This window comes from Melanostigma gelatinosum (assembly GCF_949748355.1).
Source record: "Melanostigma gelatinosum genome assembly, chromosome: 21".
Lineage (NCBI taxonomy): Eukaryota > Metazoa > Chordata > Actinopteri > Perciformes > Zoarcidae > Melanostigma > Melanostigma gelatinosum.
In genome coordinates this window covers 18,173,770-18,192,658 of record NC_136654.1, presented here as the reverse complement: position 1 = coordinate 18,192,658, position 18,889 = coordinate 18,173,770, and the positions used below count along the sequence as shown (strand labels likewise).

General features: G+C 41.7%; 2 protein-coding genes across 2 annotated transcripts; one reads left to right on the top strand and one right to left on the bottom strand.

Annotated features, from left to right (window-relative positions):
• Nucleotides 1-5,647: 5,647 nt before the first annotated feature.
• chst3b (carbohydrate (chondroitin 6) sulfotransferase 3b) lies at nucleotides 5,648-11,903 on the bottom strand. The gene is made up of 3 exons (XM_079293729.1): nucleotides 11,733-11,903; nucleotides 7,951-8,167; nucleotides 5,648-7,746 (listed from the first exon to the last, which is right to left on the bottom strand). The coding sequence occupies exons 2-3, from the start codon at nucleotides 8,028-8,030 to the stop codon at nucleotides 6,519-6,521; spliced, it is 1,308 nt and encodes a 435-aa protein (XP_079149855.1). The 5' UTR covers nucleotides 8,031-8,167; nucleotides 11,733-11,903; the 3' UTR covers nucleotides 5,648-6,518.
• A 938-nt stretch (nucleotides 11,904-12,841) lies between these two features.
• On the top strand, nucleotides 12,842-16,883 carry ghitm (growth hormone inducible transmembrane protein). Its single transcript, XM_079293843.1, has 9 exons — nucleotides 12,842-12,895; nucleotides 13,290-13,424; nucleotides 13,945-14,041; nucleotides 14,255-14,366; nucleotides 14,486-14,627; nucleotides 14,774-14,882; nucleotides 15,101-15,289; nucleotides 15,539-15,710; nucleotides 15,825-16,883. Exons 2-9 carry the CDS (start codon nucleotides 13,311-13,313, stop codon nucleotides 15,907-15,909), a joined length of 1,020 nt encoding a protein of 339 aa, XP_079149969.1. The 5' UTR covers nucleotides 12,842-12,895; nucleotides 13,290-13,310; the 3' UTR covers nucleotides 15,910-16,883.
• Nucleotides 16,884-18,889: the final 2,006 nt, after the last annotated feature.

The following is an 18,889-nucleotide window of genomic DNA, read 5'->3' as shown; positions in this document are numbered from 1 at the left end:
TCTGAAATAAAGACACATGATGCTCACTGATATAATCTGAAAGAATTTGAATCCTCTTTTTTTTGTGGAACCTCAAATAAACCAATAACCTGGCCGCTCTTGAATCCAAAATGTATATTTCTAATGTACAGTTCATAGTACAAAAGCGCTTTCAGTCCATTCAGCTGGTGTGCTTATCTGTCACCAGGCCTTAATGAAGGGTCTGGGCCTTACCACCTGTTCAGCATATTCTCGTGCTACGCAGATGTTGCTGTAGCTGCAGGGGACGCCGCTCTGAGGCCAGCATTTGTTGTCCGGTACGGCATGTGCAGCACCCGTCCAGTTTGCCCTACCTCTGTAATAATAATAATATAAGTCTTCTCTGTTCTTTGTTTTAAAGTATGCACACGCAGGTGCACAGCAACCAAAAAAAAACGCTTTTTTCCCTTTGCCCTTGTAGAACAGTGTGGTGGTGGAAAGATAAAGCACGGCAGTCTTAGTTCCTCTGAGGGATTCTCAGGATGCGTCTCTTGAAATGTATTTTGTTTTTGGAACAAATTCTATAAGAAGTCCTGCAAGTATTGTTCTCGTTTACTATAAACCAGCTTGATGGACAAAGGCAGACTGGTTGGGAAGGGTATGGTGGAGTGAATCTTGCAATAAGAAATGTGCGCATTGGTCTCTAAGAATGTAAAATTCCCCTCTGAGCTTTTCTCTGAGGGGAATTTTACAGCCACTTTCTGTGCACCGACCATCCGTGTGTGTATGAGACCACAGCTTTGTGCACTAGGAATAGAGAAGCTTTGTGTACAAGAAATGGCCGGGGCAAAGGTATGAAACTTTCCCTTCCTGCTGCCCCCAGTCAGAGTGAGAGGCCACTGTCGCTAGAGCTGACTTGTTTGCTTCTGTGTTGACTCCTTTAGGTTTTATACAATGTAGGAGGTTGAGCTAGAACAGAAACAGAAGAGTTTCACTGTCTATCTGTTGTACACCTCTAGTGATAGAGCCATTGTTAGGATTGAATTTGATTTAATGTCCTGGAAATGCCTGCCCAGATTTTCGGCCACACTGTAGGTGGATTGGTTTCTTTTCATCATCACAATTTAATTAAATAGCATCTTAAGTGAATGTTAGTAACATTAAGCTTGACAAATGACCATTTGATCCTCATTTTGTTCTTTTATGAGTTACACGCTGGCACACTGGACACGGGTGCGTTCAGTTATTATAACACTGCAGTTTGTGGTCAAATGTGAACCTGGAGCTCTATTTCTGTTACTGACCCATATTCAATTTATCTCAGTGTAATAAATATAAAAATATATATTTAATGTTTGCCATGGCAACTCCAGATTCTAAATCCCACAACGTGGTGCCACAGTCTGTAATTATTGTTCAACTTATAATCAAAATAAACTCCTCGGTCAGTGGTACACGATGCGTTACGAATAACACAAACGATTATTTTTGTTTCTGTGGCTGCTCCTTGAAGAAGAAACCTTCGAAGTGGGCAGAAAGGTGGGAATGGAAGCCCACAATTATGATTTTTTTTCGAACGTCTGCGGTTCAGTTTCTCCACCATCATTTCCTCCGTGTAAAAATGGATACTCGCTGTCTGCTTCCGGTTACCTTACTCTGGTCTGCTGCGCAAACATCTTTCTGCATCTTTGTTGGCTCCTTTCATTGGTGGCAACCATGCAGCAGCATCACATGGTTGGTGCTCACATGGCATCTGTCGCGTCAAAAAGGAAAAGGCCTGTCATTACAGTGTTGAGGCTGGAGACTAATCTATAGTCGGTAAATGCATCAGCACCACATCTTATCTCTTTTTTTTTTTTCCTAAACTGTAATGCCTGTTTTATTGTGACTAATAGTGGCACTAGAAAGCCACTTACTCCGTATTTGGTGGAAAGCCAACAGAGTGGGACAAATGGAGCGACCCATTCAGTCGTTCTCAACCTTTTTAAAGACCTCTTCGCTCTGGCTTGGTGCTGACACAAAAGGAGGTATTGATGTGAGAAAAGACTGAAGCTTTGTGTTATGCCCAACAGAACTGGCTGAGGAAACCGCCTTTTCACGAACATTAATTTAAAATGCAAATGGTGGCACATCTTGTACTCGACAATCCGACATTAAGCCCATTTTATATGAGCTCTTCAGTACTTGAGTGGAACACAACAAGGACATTTAAGAAATGGTGCTGTTTTTAATGGGATATTGACATGGCAAAGTTTTAAAGATTTAATATACATATATATTCTTCTTGATTTTCTTTTTAATTCTGTTTGTTACACACACTCTTGTCTAAAATGGGCATGCTGTGCAGGGCTCTGGTCAGCTTCTCTGAGGCTCTAAAACAAAGAAAGGAAGCACACACATGCATTGTAATAGCTGTGTGTGGCATGGCAGAAATGAATTTTGTGGCCTTGAATTGTCTCAGGAAGAATGTCAGTCTAGGTTTGAAAAATGTGCATGATGAGTGTATTTCCTTGTTAAAAAAAAGACACAAATAGCCAATTTGGTAATGAAACCTTTTCACTGAGAATCAGAGCAGCCCTTTGTCATTTTGTTCTCTTTGCACCACCTGCTGACCTAAGTATTTACTTAAACTCTCAACTTACCCACGAAGCCATTGTTTGTGCTGGAGGGGGAAATGTCATGCTAGATTGCTAAAACCATGAAACGTCTTTGTGATTTCAAACTAGAATAGATATCTAAATCTAGAGTGGGGGTAACGCTGAATGTTTTCTTGTGTGATTGGGTAGAGAGGTTGGCAGTGCTTTGCGTTAACACCGAGCTCATATTCAAAATGAAAAAGCCCGTTCCAGTGAAAACAAACGCAAGCCAAGAGAAAACCAAGTAGGGAAATGAAAGATTACAAAGTATTTGGGTAGAAAATCCCTGGTGTTTATCGCAGCACATGCCCTTTAATAGTACGCCAACAGGATCTTTCTAGGGATGAGGTGACATTCGACCCTAAAGCATCAACAAAATACAAAGTATTTCAAACATGAATGCAAATTCACTTTACGCTTTTTTTTGCAAGGGCCATTTTTTAAGAAGTAGGATTGTTTATTTGTATTTTGGCAAACACCTCAGAGACCGTCTGGACTTTATTGTAAGGATGGAAACGGGTTACTGCATTTTTTTAGCAACCACAATCATCACAATTATTGTTATTTTGTGCCTTTACGTGGCAAATACAGCTCGAGCCTCTGACCACATCTCGAGGGCACTTTTCACTTGTTTTGCCAAATCTACATCCAGAGAAAATGGGCATCCATTTACGTTTTGCGGATTTTTTGGTGTTGTCAGCCACGACGGACTTTGTTATGTGTCGTGTCACAAAGAAATCTCGAGTCTTCTGTGACAAAGCACGATGAAACAGTCGCTGACTTCCGCCTGAAAGATGAATGGACACATAGATAAGATGGCAGGGGATTTACGTAGATAACGTTTTGCCACATCCTTGATAAGTTAGAGCTGTAACAGTCATTTGTGTATAAGAAAAACTGGTGCCCTTACTCACTTCTGAACTGCTTTTGCAAAGTGTGTTGACACATCAGTGCATCTGTGGCACGGAAACCAAACCGCATCAGATCTTTGATGTCTGTCTATGGGTTGTACATGTGAAGAAAGAAATACTAACAGCACTCATTAATCCCCAGGTTACCATTTCCTGTTTAAGGACAAAATAAAAACAAAATGTCTGGCTTCATTAACAGCGAGACAGTTCCTGTGAAATTTGATCCAATGTCAATAAAGGCCTGTGAAAAACAGCTTTTATTGCCCGTATTTTCTTTGAAGCAGCATGATATTGGACAAGAAGTGCTTCCTATGCAAAGTTTACCAGAGCTTTGTGCAACTTTTGCTGACACACTGAAAATCTGCCCATATGGATTTCATGTACAGTTGGAAAATGGTCAAAGATGAACGGAAACTCGATAATGGTGACATTTCCAATGCACCAGTTTTATATGACAGATAAAAACTGCCTAATGTGTCTTCCCATCACTCAGCAGCTGTATACAGTCACTTCTGTGCATAAAAGATTCTGTGCCCGCTCCTCTCAAAGGCACTCATTATCGCATGCAACAACCTGAGTTTTATGAATTGCATTCTTCAGTGTGAGATCATTTACTGTGTATTTAGATTTATGTCTCCTCCTCAGCCATCATTATCGAGTTTTATTTGCAGCTCTGAGACACGTCTGAATTCACTCAATGTTGTGTCTGTTTCTCACAGATCTTACAGCAAGGTATCATACGGATGATAGATCCTCTGCTCGTGCTGTTTTGCATATGTCAAACCCCTCATGGTTGATGTGGCAGGGCTCCATATAACAGAGCGCGAGGGTGGGGTTGCCTAAATGCAACGTGGAACGTGGTTCTTCTATATTTGCTTCAACCATAGTTACTCCACCCTCCACAAGTCCCACATAAAGCCACTTTAATATCAGAGTTTATGAATGCTGAACCTCTTCTCATTAGGTTTAGACTCTTTAGAAGCAGCTGTAGACCTGGGAACACTTTTTGTTAAAATAGAACAACCAGCCCAAACTAACCAGATAATGATCTGTTGATATGTGTGAATGTACTTTAAGTGTGGCTTTGCCTAGCAATGTGTGACAGCTAAGATGAGTGAGTGAACAAATGTTTGAACCAAAAAGTCACTTTTTCATGTAAAAGAGAATGACTGAGACCGAAAGACTGTAAATGACTGCCTCCCTGCTTTTTCTGTAAGCGGGCGGGGTCAGGTGGACGAAAACGACTTGGACCACGTTATATGTAAAGTTGGTAATTACTAGGTTTGGAGATTTAAATAGCTACAGCGGTAAACACAGCTGCCTCCAGTATCCTTCCTTCTTGGCTCCTAAGAGACGAAGTTGGTGTGCTGAAAGCTTCAACATTTGATTTAGATAGAACGGGAATAAAAAGCCCAAAGATGCATCAATTTACCGTTACAACAGAAATGTAAGTTCAGTAAGTGGTCTTTCACAGCTAAAAGTATGAAATTAATTGTGAATGTTTCTTTTTTTGTTTGTTTTTTGCACAAAACAGCTCAACAAACTCTTGTATGCACGTAAAGTCTTACTGTTAGTGGAGCAAATAACAGGAAGCGCTTAATGTGCCAGTGTACCGAAGTGCTTGTCAGATGGTGGAATAGCTTCAGAAACCCCATCTCTCTACACCGACACAAATAATCGATGAATCTTTCAGTGTTGGTGAGTCTTCTTGTGCCCACTGTTCCTACGTCTGGTATGAATACACTGGCAACGACAAGCTGTAGTTAAAAGCAGACCCCCACTAACGCTGATACTCAATTAGAAGCTTTACGAAGGTATGTTTATTGCAGGTGAGCTGTTTACTGTATCGACAGGTTGTCCTTATATTTTAAACCACACGGTTATCTTTTGCATAGGTCTGCCACATCTGCTTCCGTGCATGGTTAACCTCTTTTATCATTGATAAGCGATAACTGGAAAAAGATGATGAAATGGGGAAGTTGTACTCATGTCAGTTGAATGTGAAACTCAGACAAAGTTCACTAAAATAACAGTTTTGCCGGAGTTACGAATGCAGTGTTTTCATGCCAAAAGTGAGATGTTGTCCAGTTAATGTAAAAGAATTTATTGTTACAAACAAGTTGCAAAAAGAACAGACTGGACCGTCAGGGCAGAGTATCAGGGCCTCTTTTTATCACCAGAGACTTGTGTCAACAGACAGATATGCCGACAAACCTCACACAACACTGCAAACCAGCTGCAGTTGGAATGTTCGCATACAGTGGCAGTGTAAACATCTGTTTTTACAGAATGGGTTCTTCCGATCGCGAGGACAACTTCAAAAAACGTTTCGCCAATTACGAACATGCATGTACAGCAAACTACAGTATATGTGTGCAAGAAAAGCACCTACAGAGGGCAAAATAACCTGTGCACATTCAGAGCTGGAGTCATTATGACTCTTAGCAAAGAAGAAATAAATACATTAACATGGGACATTAAGTCTCATGCGTAGAAATAACAAAACATTGGTGTTTCCTCATCCTGCCATGAGCGTTGCTGTACAAAGCTATTTTTATTCTTTGGCTGTGCATCAACATTTCGTTTCAAGTTTCTTTGGTGTAAAAGCAGCCTGTATGTTGCTAACTCAAGTTGCTGAAAAAAAATAACGAATGAAGATTCCTGGACGGGTTTAAAACAGCTATCTCCCGCAGGACTTTCCTATATTTGCTAAGAGCAAGCCAACGATACAGTTTGGACAGAGAAAATAGTCCGGAGTGCAAAAACAAAGGTAGCGTCCTATTTTCCCACATGTAAAGTCTCTATATACACCCTTGCTACAATATTATAAAGCTTTATATTAACTTTCTGCTCAACAATACATTTTCTTCATCAAGCTATTTTAAATATTACAAACCTTTAAATAGCACACACAGAAAAGATATGGCTCTCTGTATCAGGATAAATGACCGTTCTATATATGTCACTTCAGAGTCTTCCTGCATCTGGGTTCAGAATTCATGTCCGTGAAAGTCTATGAAAAGTTGAACACTTTGTCCTCAATCAAACTAATCGACTTATCTGTTAGCATTTCTTCACTGCTTACAAATTTATACCCAAAAAGCTTCAGTGTTGGTCCACAAACCTTCTGTACAACCTGGGCTACTTTAAATGGTAAAGTGAACCTCCATTTCTCGACTTGTTCTGAGGAGTTTTTCTGTGTGGAGTAAACACCGCTGGCCTCCTTGGAGGCCTGGGTGTTCTTCAGGATCCAGGATTTCACTTGTGGAGTGAACGGGATTCCAGTAAACCTGTACATCTCCGTCGCCTTCCTCATGGGGAACCGAGCGATGTCCTCGTACCGCACCAGCATGTAACGCCTGCGCAGCCACGGTGGCTGTCTGAGGCCGATCTCAGCCGACATCCTGATGTTGTCGCAGTTCCCTTTCAGCTTTCTCACTTCGCCATCATCAATTGGCACATCCCCATCCATAGCCCACTGCTTCCAGTTCTTGTATTTGGCTGCAAAGGCCACCATGCGCGAGGCAAGCACAGCCCGAGGATCCCGAACCAGCTGAATGAACTTCACGTCAAGGCGCGGGTCCTCAGCCAGAGGACGGAGGTTCTCCAGCTGGCGCACTCTCACTGACTTGATGGCCCTGTGCTCCTTTTGGAGGCAGGACTCAGACGCCATGGTGAAGTTCAGGGGACCACAGCGTCTAGTCCTGCAGTGGTAACGCTCAAAGACCCCTTTGGTGAAGGGGCTGCAGACCGACTCCTTGCATAGAGAGCTGCTGGACTCTCTGCGGAATAGAGCGGGGGTGATGTGGTCCACAGGGAGGGGGTCAATGAAGCTCTCCAGCAGGGAGAAGTCACACAGTAAGAGCTGCTGGAGCACATCGCGGTAGGCCTTAACTGCCGCTGTGGCGTTGGTGCCGCCGGTCTCCAGCGTCAACATCTTCTCCACGTGCCACAGCGGCTCAAACAGGTAAAACATGTTGTCGCCCTGCTGGTTGAAAAACTCGCCCACAAACGAGGAGCCCGTCCTGGTGGTGGCTAACAGGAGGATGTGCTTCCTGCCGGTCGTCACCACCTCCTGGTGCTGGCTGTAGTCCTCCAGGCGCCGCTTCATCAGCGTGAAGGCAGAGTTCATCTTGCCGAGTGAGGTAAAGGAACCACTGTGCTTCAGCAGCATGTGGGATAAACCACTGGGCTGCAGAGGGGTCTGGGGGGTCTGCTTCAAGGCGAGCTTATCTGACACCCTGAAAGTGCGAGAGGAATCACAAAGTTGTATTGTCTTTTACTGGAAGAAGTCATAGCTGTGTTATTTAACTCGACATTTGCAGAAACTTTGTGTTGCAAAAGTTTTTTTTTTGTTTTATATCTTTCGAGCTGGGAAGAGATAAACGCACACAAACCTGCTGGGAATCGCTAACGCACTCCATTGATCACTGAAATGGACTTACCTTGAGATAATGTTGTTTTCCTTCTCAATGATAACAAGTGCCACGAAAAAGACGATGGATATTGTGTATTTGATCCTCATTCTTGGATGTAGCTGTGCCTGGATATGCTTTTACGGACTGCTTCTTAATGGGTTCTGCCAATCTTGCAAGTCTCCAGTCGCCTTCTTAAAGAGCTTTCCAGTTATTTGTATTCCCCGTTGTCGGTCGATGTTTCATCCTGTAAATGAAATGAACATCAACCTGTCAGTTACACATTTTGCACATTTGAGCACGGCGGTGAGTAAAGCTACTTTAGTCTCAATTCATTCTGTCGAAACACATCAAGGTATTTGTTTTAACCACTCGTGGAAAATAGGAAGTTGACAGTATATTGCTGCATATGTAAAACTGCACTGTGATGCCGAGTCAGAGTAGTGGTTATAGAGAGCACTTCTCCTTCTCATGCCTTTTTCTATTTTGTATTCCTACACAGCATCACTGTACGGTGTAATGCAACACCAACGATGGAGGCATTTACGCAGAGACAGAAATATCATATCTCAGGAGGGTAAGAATAGAAAATAGCTGAGTGTTTAAGGCTGGAATCTAAGCCAGTTCTTACAAGGAAGTCCTTGTTATCTTTAAGTGCACCAGTGCATTTCAGGAACATGCCCACCCACCCTGCAAGACAGAAGACTGGTGCACATAAAGAAGCTGTATTTATGAGTCACACTTGGTAGAAACAAAGACACAATTACAAGAGCACGAATGAAATATGAGCCAGAGACTGCAATCAAGCACAATTTTGTAATTAAACTGTAATTCCACAACTGCAAAGCTGCTTGCTTAAAAAAAACGTGTCTGGGTTAGAGTGATGATCCAACCGCCCACTGATAGTACCAGTGTGGTCCAAACTACCAGCTGCTGCTCCGTGTCAACACTGGGAGGAGATCTTTCCAACAGAGGCCCTCAGTGACATAGTACAGTAGACCATCTGGTGACGGGCTAATGGCTTGCTGCTTCTCAATAATGTGTCTTTGTGCTTCTGATTTGAGACTGAAGGGGGACGCATGTCCAAACGCTGAGAGGTATAACTGCAGAGTGCTGAAATTGAAGGGGAAAGCTCGTCGTGGAGACATAAATTGCAGCGCTCTGAGCCTGCAGGCCGTTCAGTACTTGTGTTACTCTGTAGACGGCCGACAGCGGGGAAGTCAAATGAAGATAAGAGTGGCTTTAATGTGTATTTGGGGATGTCTTGCACATTCCTGAAAGATGATATTTTAAGATAATGGCAGCTTGGCTCAAATCCCTGTCTCATCTTTGGATTTTAGCATAATCCTGCCTTACCTCGTCTGCCGGAGAAAGGGTCAATAGCGTCTCCACCCTGAGGAAATTGGCAGTGTGTCAGTTTGATGTGTGCCCACAAATATGCCATGTTAGGAATTTAGAAGCATAAAAGTAAGCACACAGAGGGTGCACTGTACAGTCAGTCTTTTAAAATCCTGAATCAGACGTCTGGGTCTGTGAAAACATTAGTTTATTGGCTCCGTCAGGTGCTACGCACAGACTCCTGAGTGGGTCTGTGATTTCTTATGGATCAGTGTTAAACGATTGCAGGTTTAGCCTCTGGGCCGACACATTAGTGAAACTGCAGCTATTAATCAGCAGAGGCAAAAGCCAACAGAGCAGCCTTTTCACTCAATGACTATAGCAAGGTATAGTCGCATGTCTGACACACGAAACAAGCAGCACTGTGTAGCAAGCCTGATACATGAGCATCATTTTCTGCATTCTGATGAGCCCGAGTGTCTTTTGAGTTCCAACACGTCTGGAGGTCCAGTTCTCACATCCTGTTGCAAACCTCTGCCAGTTTTGTGCACAGAAAAATGACTGAAATCTCGACACGGGGAATGGTTGGACGCTGCCTGCGAAATTCTCTGAGAGGGAATGGGAAGTTTTCAGCTCCAATAGAGCACTGTTGACGTGGAACGGCGTGAAATGAAAAGGTGAACAGCTCGTGTGTACTGAGACACGTTTTCTCCGGGAGGAAAAAAATCAGCTCTGTCTTGCACCACCCTGCCGCATGCCACAACCACAAAGGTCTCTTTACACAGGGGTGACTCGAAACCTCCTTTGGGCTGAGATCGCAGAACATAAACTTGCCAGGTCACTCACACGTCACGGGGTCAGTGAGTAACCCCCTGATGTTACAAGTCCCATGGCACATGTCAGATAGTCGGTTGCACCACAGGAAACGACTCGGTCCTTTAGTGTTCAGTGGTCATTTAACATTGCAGTTACAGTCACAGTTTGTAAGTAAACCAGAAGATCTGAGTAAATATACCGTTATAGCACTACAGCATATTTGTTCTGCAGTTTATTTTCTACTGTACCTGAACAGATTAAGACAAACACCAAAAATGATTTCACTAAATGCATAAGACATTAGTGAACAATTAACTGTTCTTTCAGTGAGAAAAAGTTAATTTGACGTACCTTTAGAGTACTAGAATATGTGTTAAAGCCGTTTTAGTTTTCTACATGTATGATTTTAAATAAACCAAAGAAAGCCACATCAACAAAACAAGCGGTTTGAGGTTTTGTCATTTATATGGTAAATTAGATGTACACCAATTATCTCAGTGTATTGCATCTGCTGTGCAAAGTGAAAAAAAGAAAACACACGAGCTGACATTGTTGCATATTCACAAACCACTGAGGCATATGACACTTTTGATCATCTACTCATAACAAAACCGCCACTGCACCATTTATCATCTTGCTACAAATGCTTTTAATAGCTGCCTCTTATTTAATGTGAATCTATGTGAAGACAAATTAAACACCACCCAGCCAAAGCCACTATGTCTGAGATTCCAATCCCTTAACAACAGGTAAAGGGATTATTTTAGATCCTCTCTTAAATACAGTAGGCGTGATAATTATAGGATGTGTGTCTCGAAATAGAAAAACAACAGACTAGAATAAATGTGATGCATTGTTAAGGTATTTAATTAGCCAAACACAGACATTCCCATCTGAGATGTTTATTGATTTACTCTCCAGAAAAAGCTAAATTTACAATCACGATATACAGTAGAACACAATACAAGCCTGTACTGTGATAGTGCATTGTTTTCTATCTGGAGTGTTTTTATTGAAGAATGTTCATCATGACCACATATCAAAGGAAAACAAGGTAGACTGTGTGAAAACCGGTATCCTGTTTGATTGGCAAGTTTGCTATTAGTCAGTTATACTGACATACAGGTCGGTTTTTTAGTGAGAGTTATATCATGCACCATCAAAGGGAGGTTTTGGACATCTTTGTTGGAGATCATACTAGGAGCCTAAGGAATGTTGCCGAAGAAATCCTTAAAAAGGAGAGCGAAGTAAAGAGTGTCGAGAGGCATACTTGTTGATAGAATATGTCGAAATAGACAGCAGTGTATTAGCCATGCAGCAACATGTCACTACAAATCCATAAACCGGTTGAAAGACCGGAAAGGTCTGCCTTCTGTAATGCAACAGTGTGCAGGGCCTCTGCAGAGCATGTGCTGCATTTAAAGGCCAAAGGGACAAACCGTCAAAGCTGAAGTCATGCTTTCTTAATCGGAAGACACTGGAAAAGAAAAGCCACTTTCCTTCATATTTTATGTCAGAGATTCACAACAATTGTGTGGTGACTGTATTGTACTCGATGTTGATTTTAGGGTGATGTTAGAGCCTAACATGTGACATTATTAGTTTATACTTTTAGTGAATTATAAAGTAGCCTCTCAAAGTCCACTCTCCATACTCACCATCATGATGAGCTGCGGTGTCTGAAGGCTTCCCGCTTCGGTTGATCAGCCTTTCCTCAAAGAGCGACTCCGGATAGAAATTAAAGACATTACTTCCCAACAAGACTTTACTCATGTGACAAAAAACTATCCGATCCGAAAGAAGAAGCAGCTCGACTAGTTTTAGGAAGTAAAACCTGTGGATCAGATGGACTCATGTTTGAGGAGGCTGCCGGTCGGGCTGCCCGCTGAACCGAATGACAAGTAGGTCTAACAGTTGCGACTCAGTGAATCACATGGGGAAAGTTTGGTGTAAAGGAGCGGAGTTTCATGCAGGAGGCGCACCGCCACCACAACTCACAGAGCATAATGATCAGTGATAATGAATAACAAACAAACTTTATACACGTAAAACACACGACAAGCAATGATAAAAGCATAATACTGTTGTTATGTGTTGCTGTCATTTGGTCTATTTTATGTTATTTGTAATTTATGATGTAGTCACAACCAACGAAGAGGCAAGCGCTCCACCTAGTGGACGAGGTGCGTCTCGATTTCTACATTGACTGCATGTGGAAATCATTCCAAAACACTTTTCTGACTATGTGATGCGTGTTACATCAAATAAAAAAACAAGTCATTTACTCTACCATACCTGTGATTACTACACTTCCAGATGAAACATAGCCTACTTTTTACTCCACTACATGTATTTGGCAGCTGTCATTTGTTGCTTTACATATTAGGGTTTTGAATATATAACATCATATGAATTGTGTTTTTGTATCTATTTTAACTTTATAATTTTATAATAAAATGGATTTATAATAAAACATTGATTGTGTTTCGTGAAATAATAACACAGAGGGGCTATTTGCGCATTCTGAGTACCCTTCTTTTATTTTGAGTCTTAAAGTACCATTTGTTCATAACACCTGTTTTTTTTACATTTTTATATGGTTATTTGCTTCTTGAATCTGAATACTTCTTCAACCAATGATTACAGTAATTATATTATACGATTATAAAATTCAGCCCGACTAAGAACTCCAATTCCTAACAAACCTGTCGCTTAATGATGACGCGCTAATGGGCGCATCGTCACGAAGGTTGAAAAACAATTGCGTCAGAAAATCGCGCAGTAGTTTCTGGAAAGGTGAACGACGAACGTTTCTCTCTCGGTACGTAACATTATCGTTACTTTACATCTAAATGTCTTGAAGTTAGACATCATACATCAGAAAATAATTAACGTTAGCTCGTGATAACAGTTACGTTAATCTATTTGGTCAGACGAAACACTGTAATACCGAAAGTTAACAAAGACTAGCGAAAAGAGTCTCAAACGTTTAGCAGTTAGCATATGTGGTGTTCGCTAACGTTAGCTAGCTTACTTAACTAACGTTGAATGTTATGATGTGAAAGATAATGTCCTTGACTGTTATTACTACATTACTTTAACGCTGTTGCCTTACCGGCTTTGTGACTTCCACCTGTAATCATAATTACATAATTATGTCAAACGACTGTCTGTCATTTACTGTAACGTTACCTGAAGCTCACTTTATATTTCAGACAGGATAATATATTGTGACCATGTTGGCGAGGCTGACATGCCTGAGGAGTCTTCCTCTCGCCGGGCTGCGTCCTGTGCTGACACAGAGAGCACCCACCCTGAAGGCCTGTCCACCGCTGCTCAGGCCCCAGCAGGTACTGTAAAGTCACCACCAACAGGATGGCATTCATAGGTTTCCAACACTTCTCTAAGCTCTCTTTCCACAAGAAGAATGGATAAAGACGGTAAACAATGTCTATGTAGGAGAGAAACACACTAAATGTGTTTTGTAAACGTTAGTTTGAAGCACGTCCGATGCCTCAGATTTGACTAATTGCCTCTACCAAGGCTGTGGGTAGGAGCAAAAGTGATTAGCCTCACAGGGACCTGCAGGGTAAGAAACTGCCGCCTGATTTTCAGAATGAATGGCACTGTAATGACATTACAAAATCGGAGTTGTTTGCAGCAATTCAGTGATCTGACAGAAAGGCTTAACACCGGCCCTGTAATTAAGGGGTCACATATTTTAAACTCTGCAGCAGATGGCTGAAATGAAGTTCAATAAATTGTGTACCCATACCACTCCCTGGTTGTTTTTATGTTACTGGGTGTAAATATCCCAGTCGCTTATTCAACAGTTTTGGTTTTGTGTAACATGTGCTTTTCTGTCACCAGGGTTATTCTACTAAGGCCAGATTTGGTTTCCGCCGTGGGACTAAAGAGCAGCTCAAAGAAGCAGCTTTTGAGCCAGCAACAAATACAGCTATCAGAAGTAATCACTATTGCATATACTAGTTAAATGTACTATTACATGCTGTTACATAGACTGTACTGTTACATGACTGGAGTTTTACAATATCCACTCTCTTGAAAAGGTCAAGGTTGTGCCAACATACAATATACTCAGATAGTCTCAAGCTTTCTTTAATGGCTGTCTAAATAGCCAATACACTCAATTTAGAAACAAATATTGTTGTGTCCACAGTTGACAGCATGGGAAGAATGTTTCTGGCTGGAGGTGCAGCAGTTGGCCTTGGAGCTCTCTGCTACTATGGACTCGGCATGTCCAATGAAATCGGTGCCATTGAGAAATCTGTGTGAGTAACAGCTTTTTGTTTCCGGCATCTTAATTTAGTTTTGAAACACAGGTCAGTAGGAAGTGTTTCTTCCCCTTCCAAGAGCTCCGTATTCACCTGGCTCTCCGCTCTCTGTGCAGGATCTGGCCTCAGTATGTGAAGGACAGGATCCACTCCACCTACATGTACTTTGCAGGCAGTATTGGACTGACTGCTTTGTCGGCTGTAGCAGTGAGCAGAACCCCGGCACTGATGGGTCTGATGATGGGAGGCTCCTGGGTGGTAAGCTATCTACTCAAGTAGACATAGATCCTCACTGCTTAGCTTAATACACCATGGAGCTGGTTTAGTAATATCTTTATTTGTCAACATGTTTAGGTGTATGTACAGGTTATTAATATGAATGCCTGTTGTTTGTCCTATCCCAGGCTATTGGAGCAATGTTTGCGGCTATGATTGGTGCCGGCATGCTGGTTAGGTCCATTTCGTATGAGCAGAGCCCGATGCCCAAACACCTCGCTTGGATGTTGCACGCAGGTTTGTAAGACAATGTCCAGTGGGAAATGATTATTCTGTTATGATGTCTCGATTGGGTCTTCTATTTTGCTTATGTAGTTGCCTTAATTGGACACTAGAGGGAAGTCACGTAAAGGCTCAGAGCCTCAGCTCAACCACTACATTTAGACTAGATCTGTTTTTTGTTGGATGTTTTGAATGTGGTGTTGAGATGTCTTCTTGCTTCATTTATCGACAAGGTGTGATGGGTGCTGTCATCGCTCCCCTCACTCTCCTCGGAGGACCTCTGATGTTGAGGGCTGCCTGGTACACAGCAGGAATTGTGGGAGGTCTGTCCACTGTGGCCATGTGTGCCCCAAGTGAGAAGTTCCTCAATATGGGCGGGCCATTAGCTGTTGGCTTCGGAGTGGTCTTCGCTTCCTCTATTGGTCAGTATATTGCCGTTTTAACCTCATAACCCCGTCTCAGTACTGATTGCTAGTTTTGGGGCTTACAGTTCATATACATGCGTGTTAATTATTAAGTGTTGTGCCAGGCTGCTAAACATCTCATTGGTTTTTATAGTAACTACATTCATACATATTAAAATGAGACAATCGGCTCATTAATTATTTCGGTCTGTATCATTCTTAATCTGTACTTGTTAGTCTCACAGCAGGTCTTCTTGTCTTCTTCAGGATCGATGTTCCTGCCGCCCACGTCAGCGTTCGGAGCAGGCCTGTACTCGATTGCCATCTATGGAGGCCTGGTCCTGTTCAGCATGTTCCTCCTCTATGACACACAGAAGGTTGTCAAGAGGGCAGAGACACACCCACTCTATGGCGTACAGAAATATGACCCCATCAACGCGTAAGTCCCTCCAGAAAATGTTCTACTTCACTTTAAATGCATTTTTTTTTAGCAGAATACTGTTAGGTATGTACTTACAAAGATGAGGTTCTCATATTCTTCTCTATCACACAGGTGTATGGGGATTTACATGGACACACTGAACATCTTCATGAGACTGGTGATGATTATGTCTGGTGGTGGTGGCAAAAGGAAGTAAACGGCAGCATTTTGGCTTCAGCTTCAATCTTACCCTCCACAGAGCCGAACAAACTCATATTCTATTAGGAGCAGCATACGCCAGGTGTTAATTCTTAGTGACACGTCTCATCTAACTTGTTAAAAATACATGATTGCTTTGCAAAGGGTGTGAAGAAGAGGACTGCACTCTCCGGTGCAAAGAAGACATTGATAACATACTGAGAGCTCTTTATCCTGTGGTACAGATGGGTTCAATCTGTCAGCGTCGTTTTGCCTGCCTCACATATCGTTTGTATTCTTTGTGTTTTGTATTTATTTCAGCTTAATGGTTTCTGTTTCCAATATGAATAAAAGTTCAAGAATATCTGGTACACGCAGCAGACATGCCACACACATCAACCATACCGGGCCAGATCATCACTGACTGTGCTGCTGCTCCAGTATACGTTGTTGTTGCCCTTTTGTTGATGTGTTAAGTCAGTGGGAATAGTTTATGTATTGCAGAGAACATATGAAGTAATTTTATTAATTTAATCACTTAATAAATATGTTAAGTGTTAAAAGTTTGTTTTGGCCGAAGTTGCTATTTTGAAAAATAATAAAAACCAGCAGAGATTTAGCAGACAGGGTTCCTGTTCAATGCCTTTTTCACAGAAGACATTTTGACAGTAGAAAGTCCTACTAACTACTATTACTATTAATGATTGCTGACATCTATTTAGCTGCTTTGGTTTCAGGGTCCTGTTGTGCATGCCTGCCTCACTGTCACTTCTTGCTGCCTGAATAGAACAAAGTCATTGGTAATGTGTTTTTAGTAACAGCTTTGCTTGCTGACAGGTCGCCAAAAACACCTGTTCTATAAATAGTCAGAACATTCATTAACAGAAGTGATGGGATGCATATCTGTCGTCTAGGTGAAATACATATTTGCACACTTGGAGTTTTGGTTCTCATAATTTCTTAAATCAGTTATTAAATGTAATTTTTAAAGTCTGTCAATTATCTTCTTGGAATGCCACTTGCTCATTTACATTAGAACGATAACAAATATTTATGAAATTGCATTGATTGTGGTTGAACATGTTCCCTACTTGATTGCTGGTATTATGATAATGTTGGAAAGAATGGACTTATCCAACAATGGTATAATCCACCCGATTTTACGAAAAAACGTCTATTGGGAGCAATCATTAAGTTGTAGGTGCCTGTCCACTAACATTACAAATGAGTTCAGTGACCTGCAATCACACTACATTGTGAGCAGTGTATCAAGTCAGTGGGTGGAAACTTGTCCACAGCCTCTCACAGCTGTTACTGCTTGAGCCGACATACATGTTTTACCGTTCGCCATCCACTCTCAGCAGCTCTGACCAGACTATGAGGGGCCGGCGAGGTCCACCTTGTATTTGCTTATAAACAGGCAGTGTGTAGCAGCAGATGACAAAGGCTTAGTGCAGTAATCCTCTTGTCCACCATCTGGCAATTTTTTATTTGTGTGTGTGTGTGTGTGTGTGGATATTGACAAATGGCTCTGAGTATAGTTACAATTCCCCGCCTTTAGAACTCTGGCCTCTCACTTTGTTTTGCGTTACCACGCAGAGAACAATGTGTAATCAGTTCATTTCCAAAATAGATTAAATTATCTGAACAACTATGAGCTGTTGTACAATATTCATGGTCCCCAGAGGATGAATCTTACGGACTTTGGTGAGCCCCTGAATTTCACTATAGCGCCACCATGAAATCGACATTTGTGATTTTTAGTGAAATGTTGCGACAATAACTCTATGGATTGCTGGTTTGGTGCAAGCACTCATGTTCCCTATAAGAAACATTTTTAATAAACTTTGATGATCCCCTGATCTGGCCTCTACCGCCATTATCAGGTCGCACCTTTAATTTGACTCAATACATGCAAACTACTCACATTCCCATCAACCTCATCTGCTCATATTTGAGTTATTTAGCATATTTACAATTTTTACACAGTTATTTACTTATTAACAACTCTAAAACAGTTCAGAAATCTGCTGATCATGCTCAAGAAAGTTGTCGTCATCCTGCTGTTTCTTCTCTAACAAATCAAATTTGCTCCACCTCAGTCAACTACAACATAAACATATTGCGTTCATGTTAATGAATCAGTAATAACATTCCGATCATAGAATATGTAACTCTCCTAAAGGGGACGTCCTGCTTAATGTTCACTCGTACTATTCATTTATAAGAACATTTTGCTGATAATACTTTTACTTCAGTAATATTTTGAATGCGGGACGTCTTCTTGAATTTAAGCATTTTATTTATTTGGATAAAACAAATATGCATTATGCCGAGTTCTTCCATACATTTTTTGCCTGAAATCTTTGACCAGGTGATTGTGTCTGCACTATCAACACTGAGCAGTCCATAGATTCTCTGTTTATTTTAGCGAGAGCCGATTCGTCGTTGGCTGCCAACCGGTGAGAGCATTGAGCGTGTCATCGAGCGTCAGACACTATTTTCATACCTGTGATAGGAAGTATAGGAAGTGCACAAGTCAGCACCTCTACGTGGTTCAGTCAATACTCTTAAAACACCTCACAGAAATAGCAGGGACACGTGTACTCGCATGATGCCTGCTTATCAGCGGCTCCGGAAAAAAAGGTGCAAAACTCGTCCAAATTGTGTCAAACAATAAAAAGTATGACGTTTCGAGCTCTTGGCCGTCATCAGATATGATTGCGAGATCTTAACGTCACACTCAGTTTTCTACTTTGGTCTTTTTTTAATCAGAGCAGCTGTTTATTATTGGGTTCATTGTTATCTCTTTGAATGTGAGAGCAGCGTTTTGGTTTGACCTCCTTAAACTGCGAGTGATTCACAGCAGGAGGAGTTCTCATCATTGTAGACAGTGATCGTGGCAAACATCCTCTGTAACATGACAGTATGAACTCAAAATGTAAAGTAGGCTCGCAGCTGGGAAATGTAAAATCAAATGATGCTGAGTAAAGCTTTGT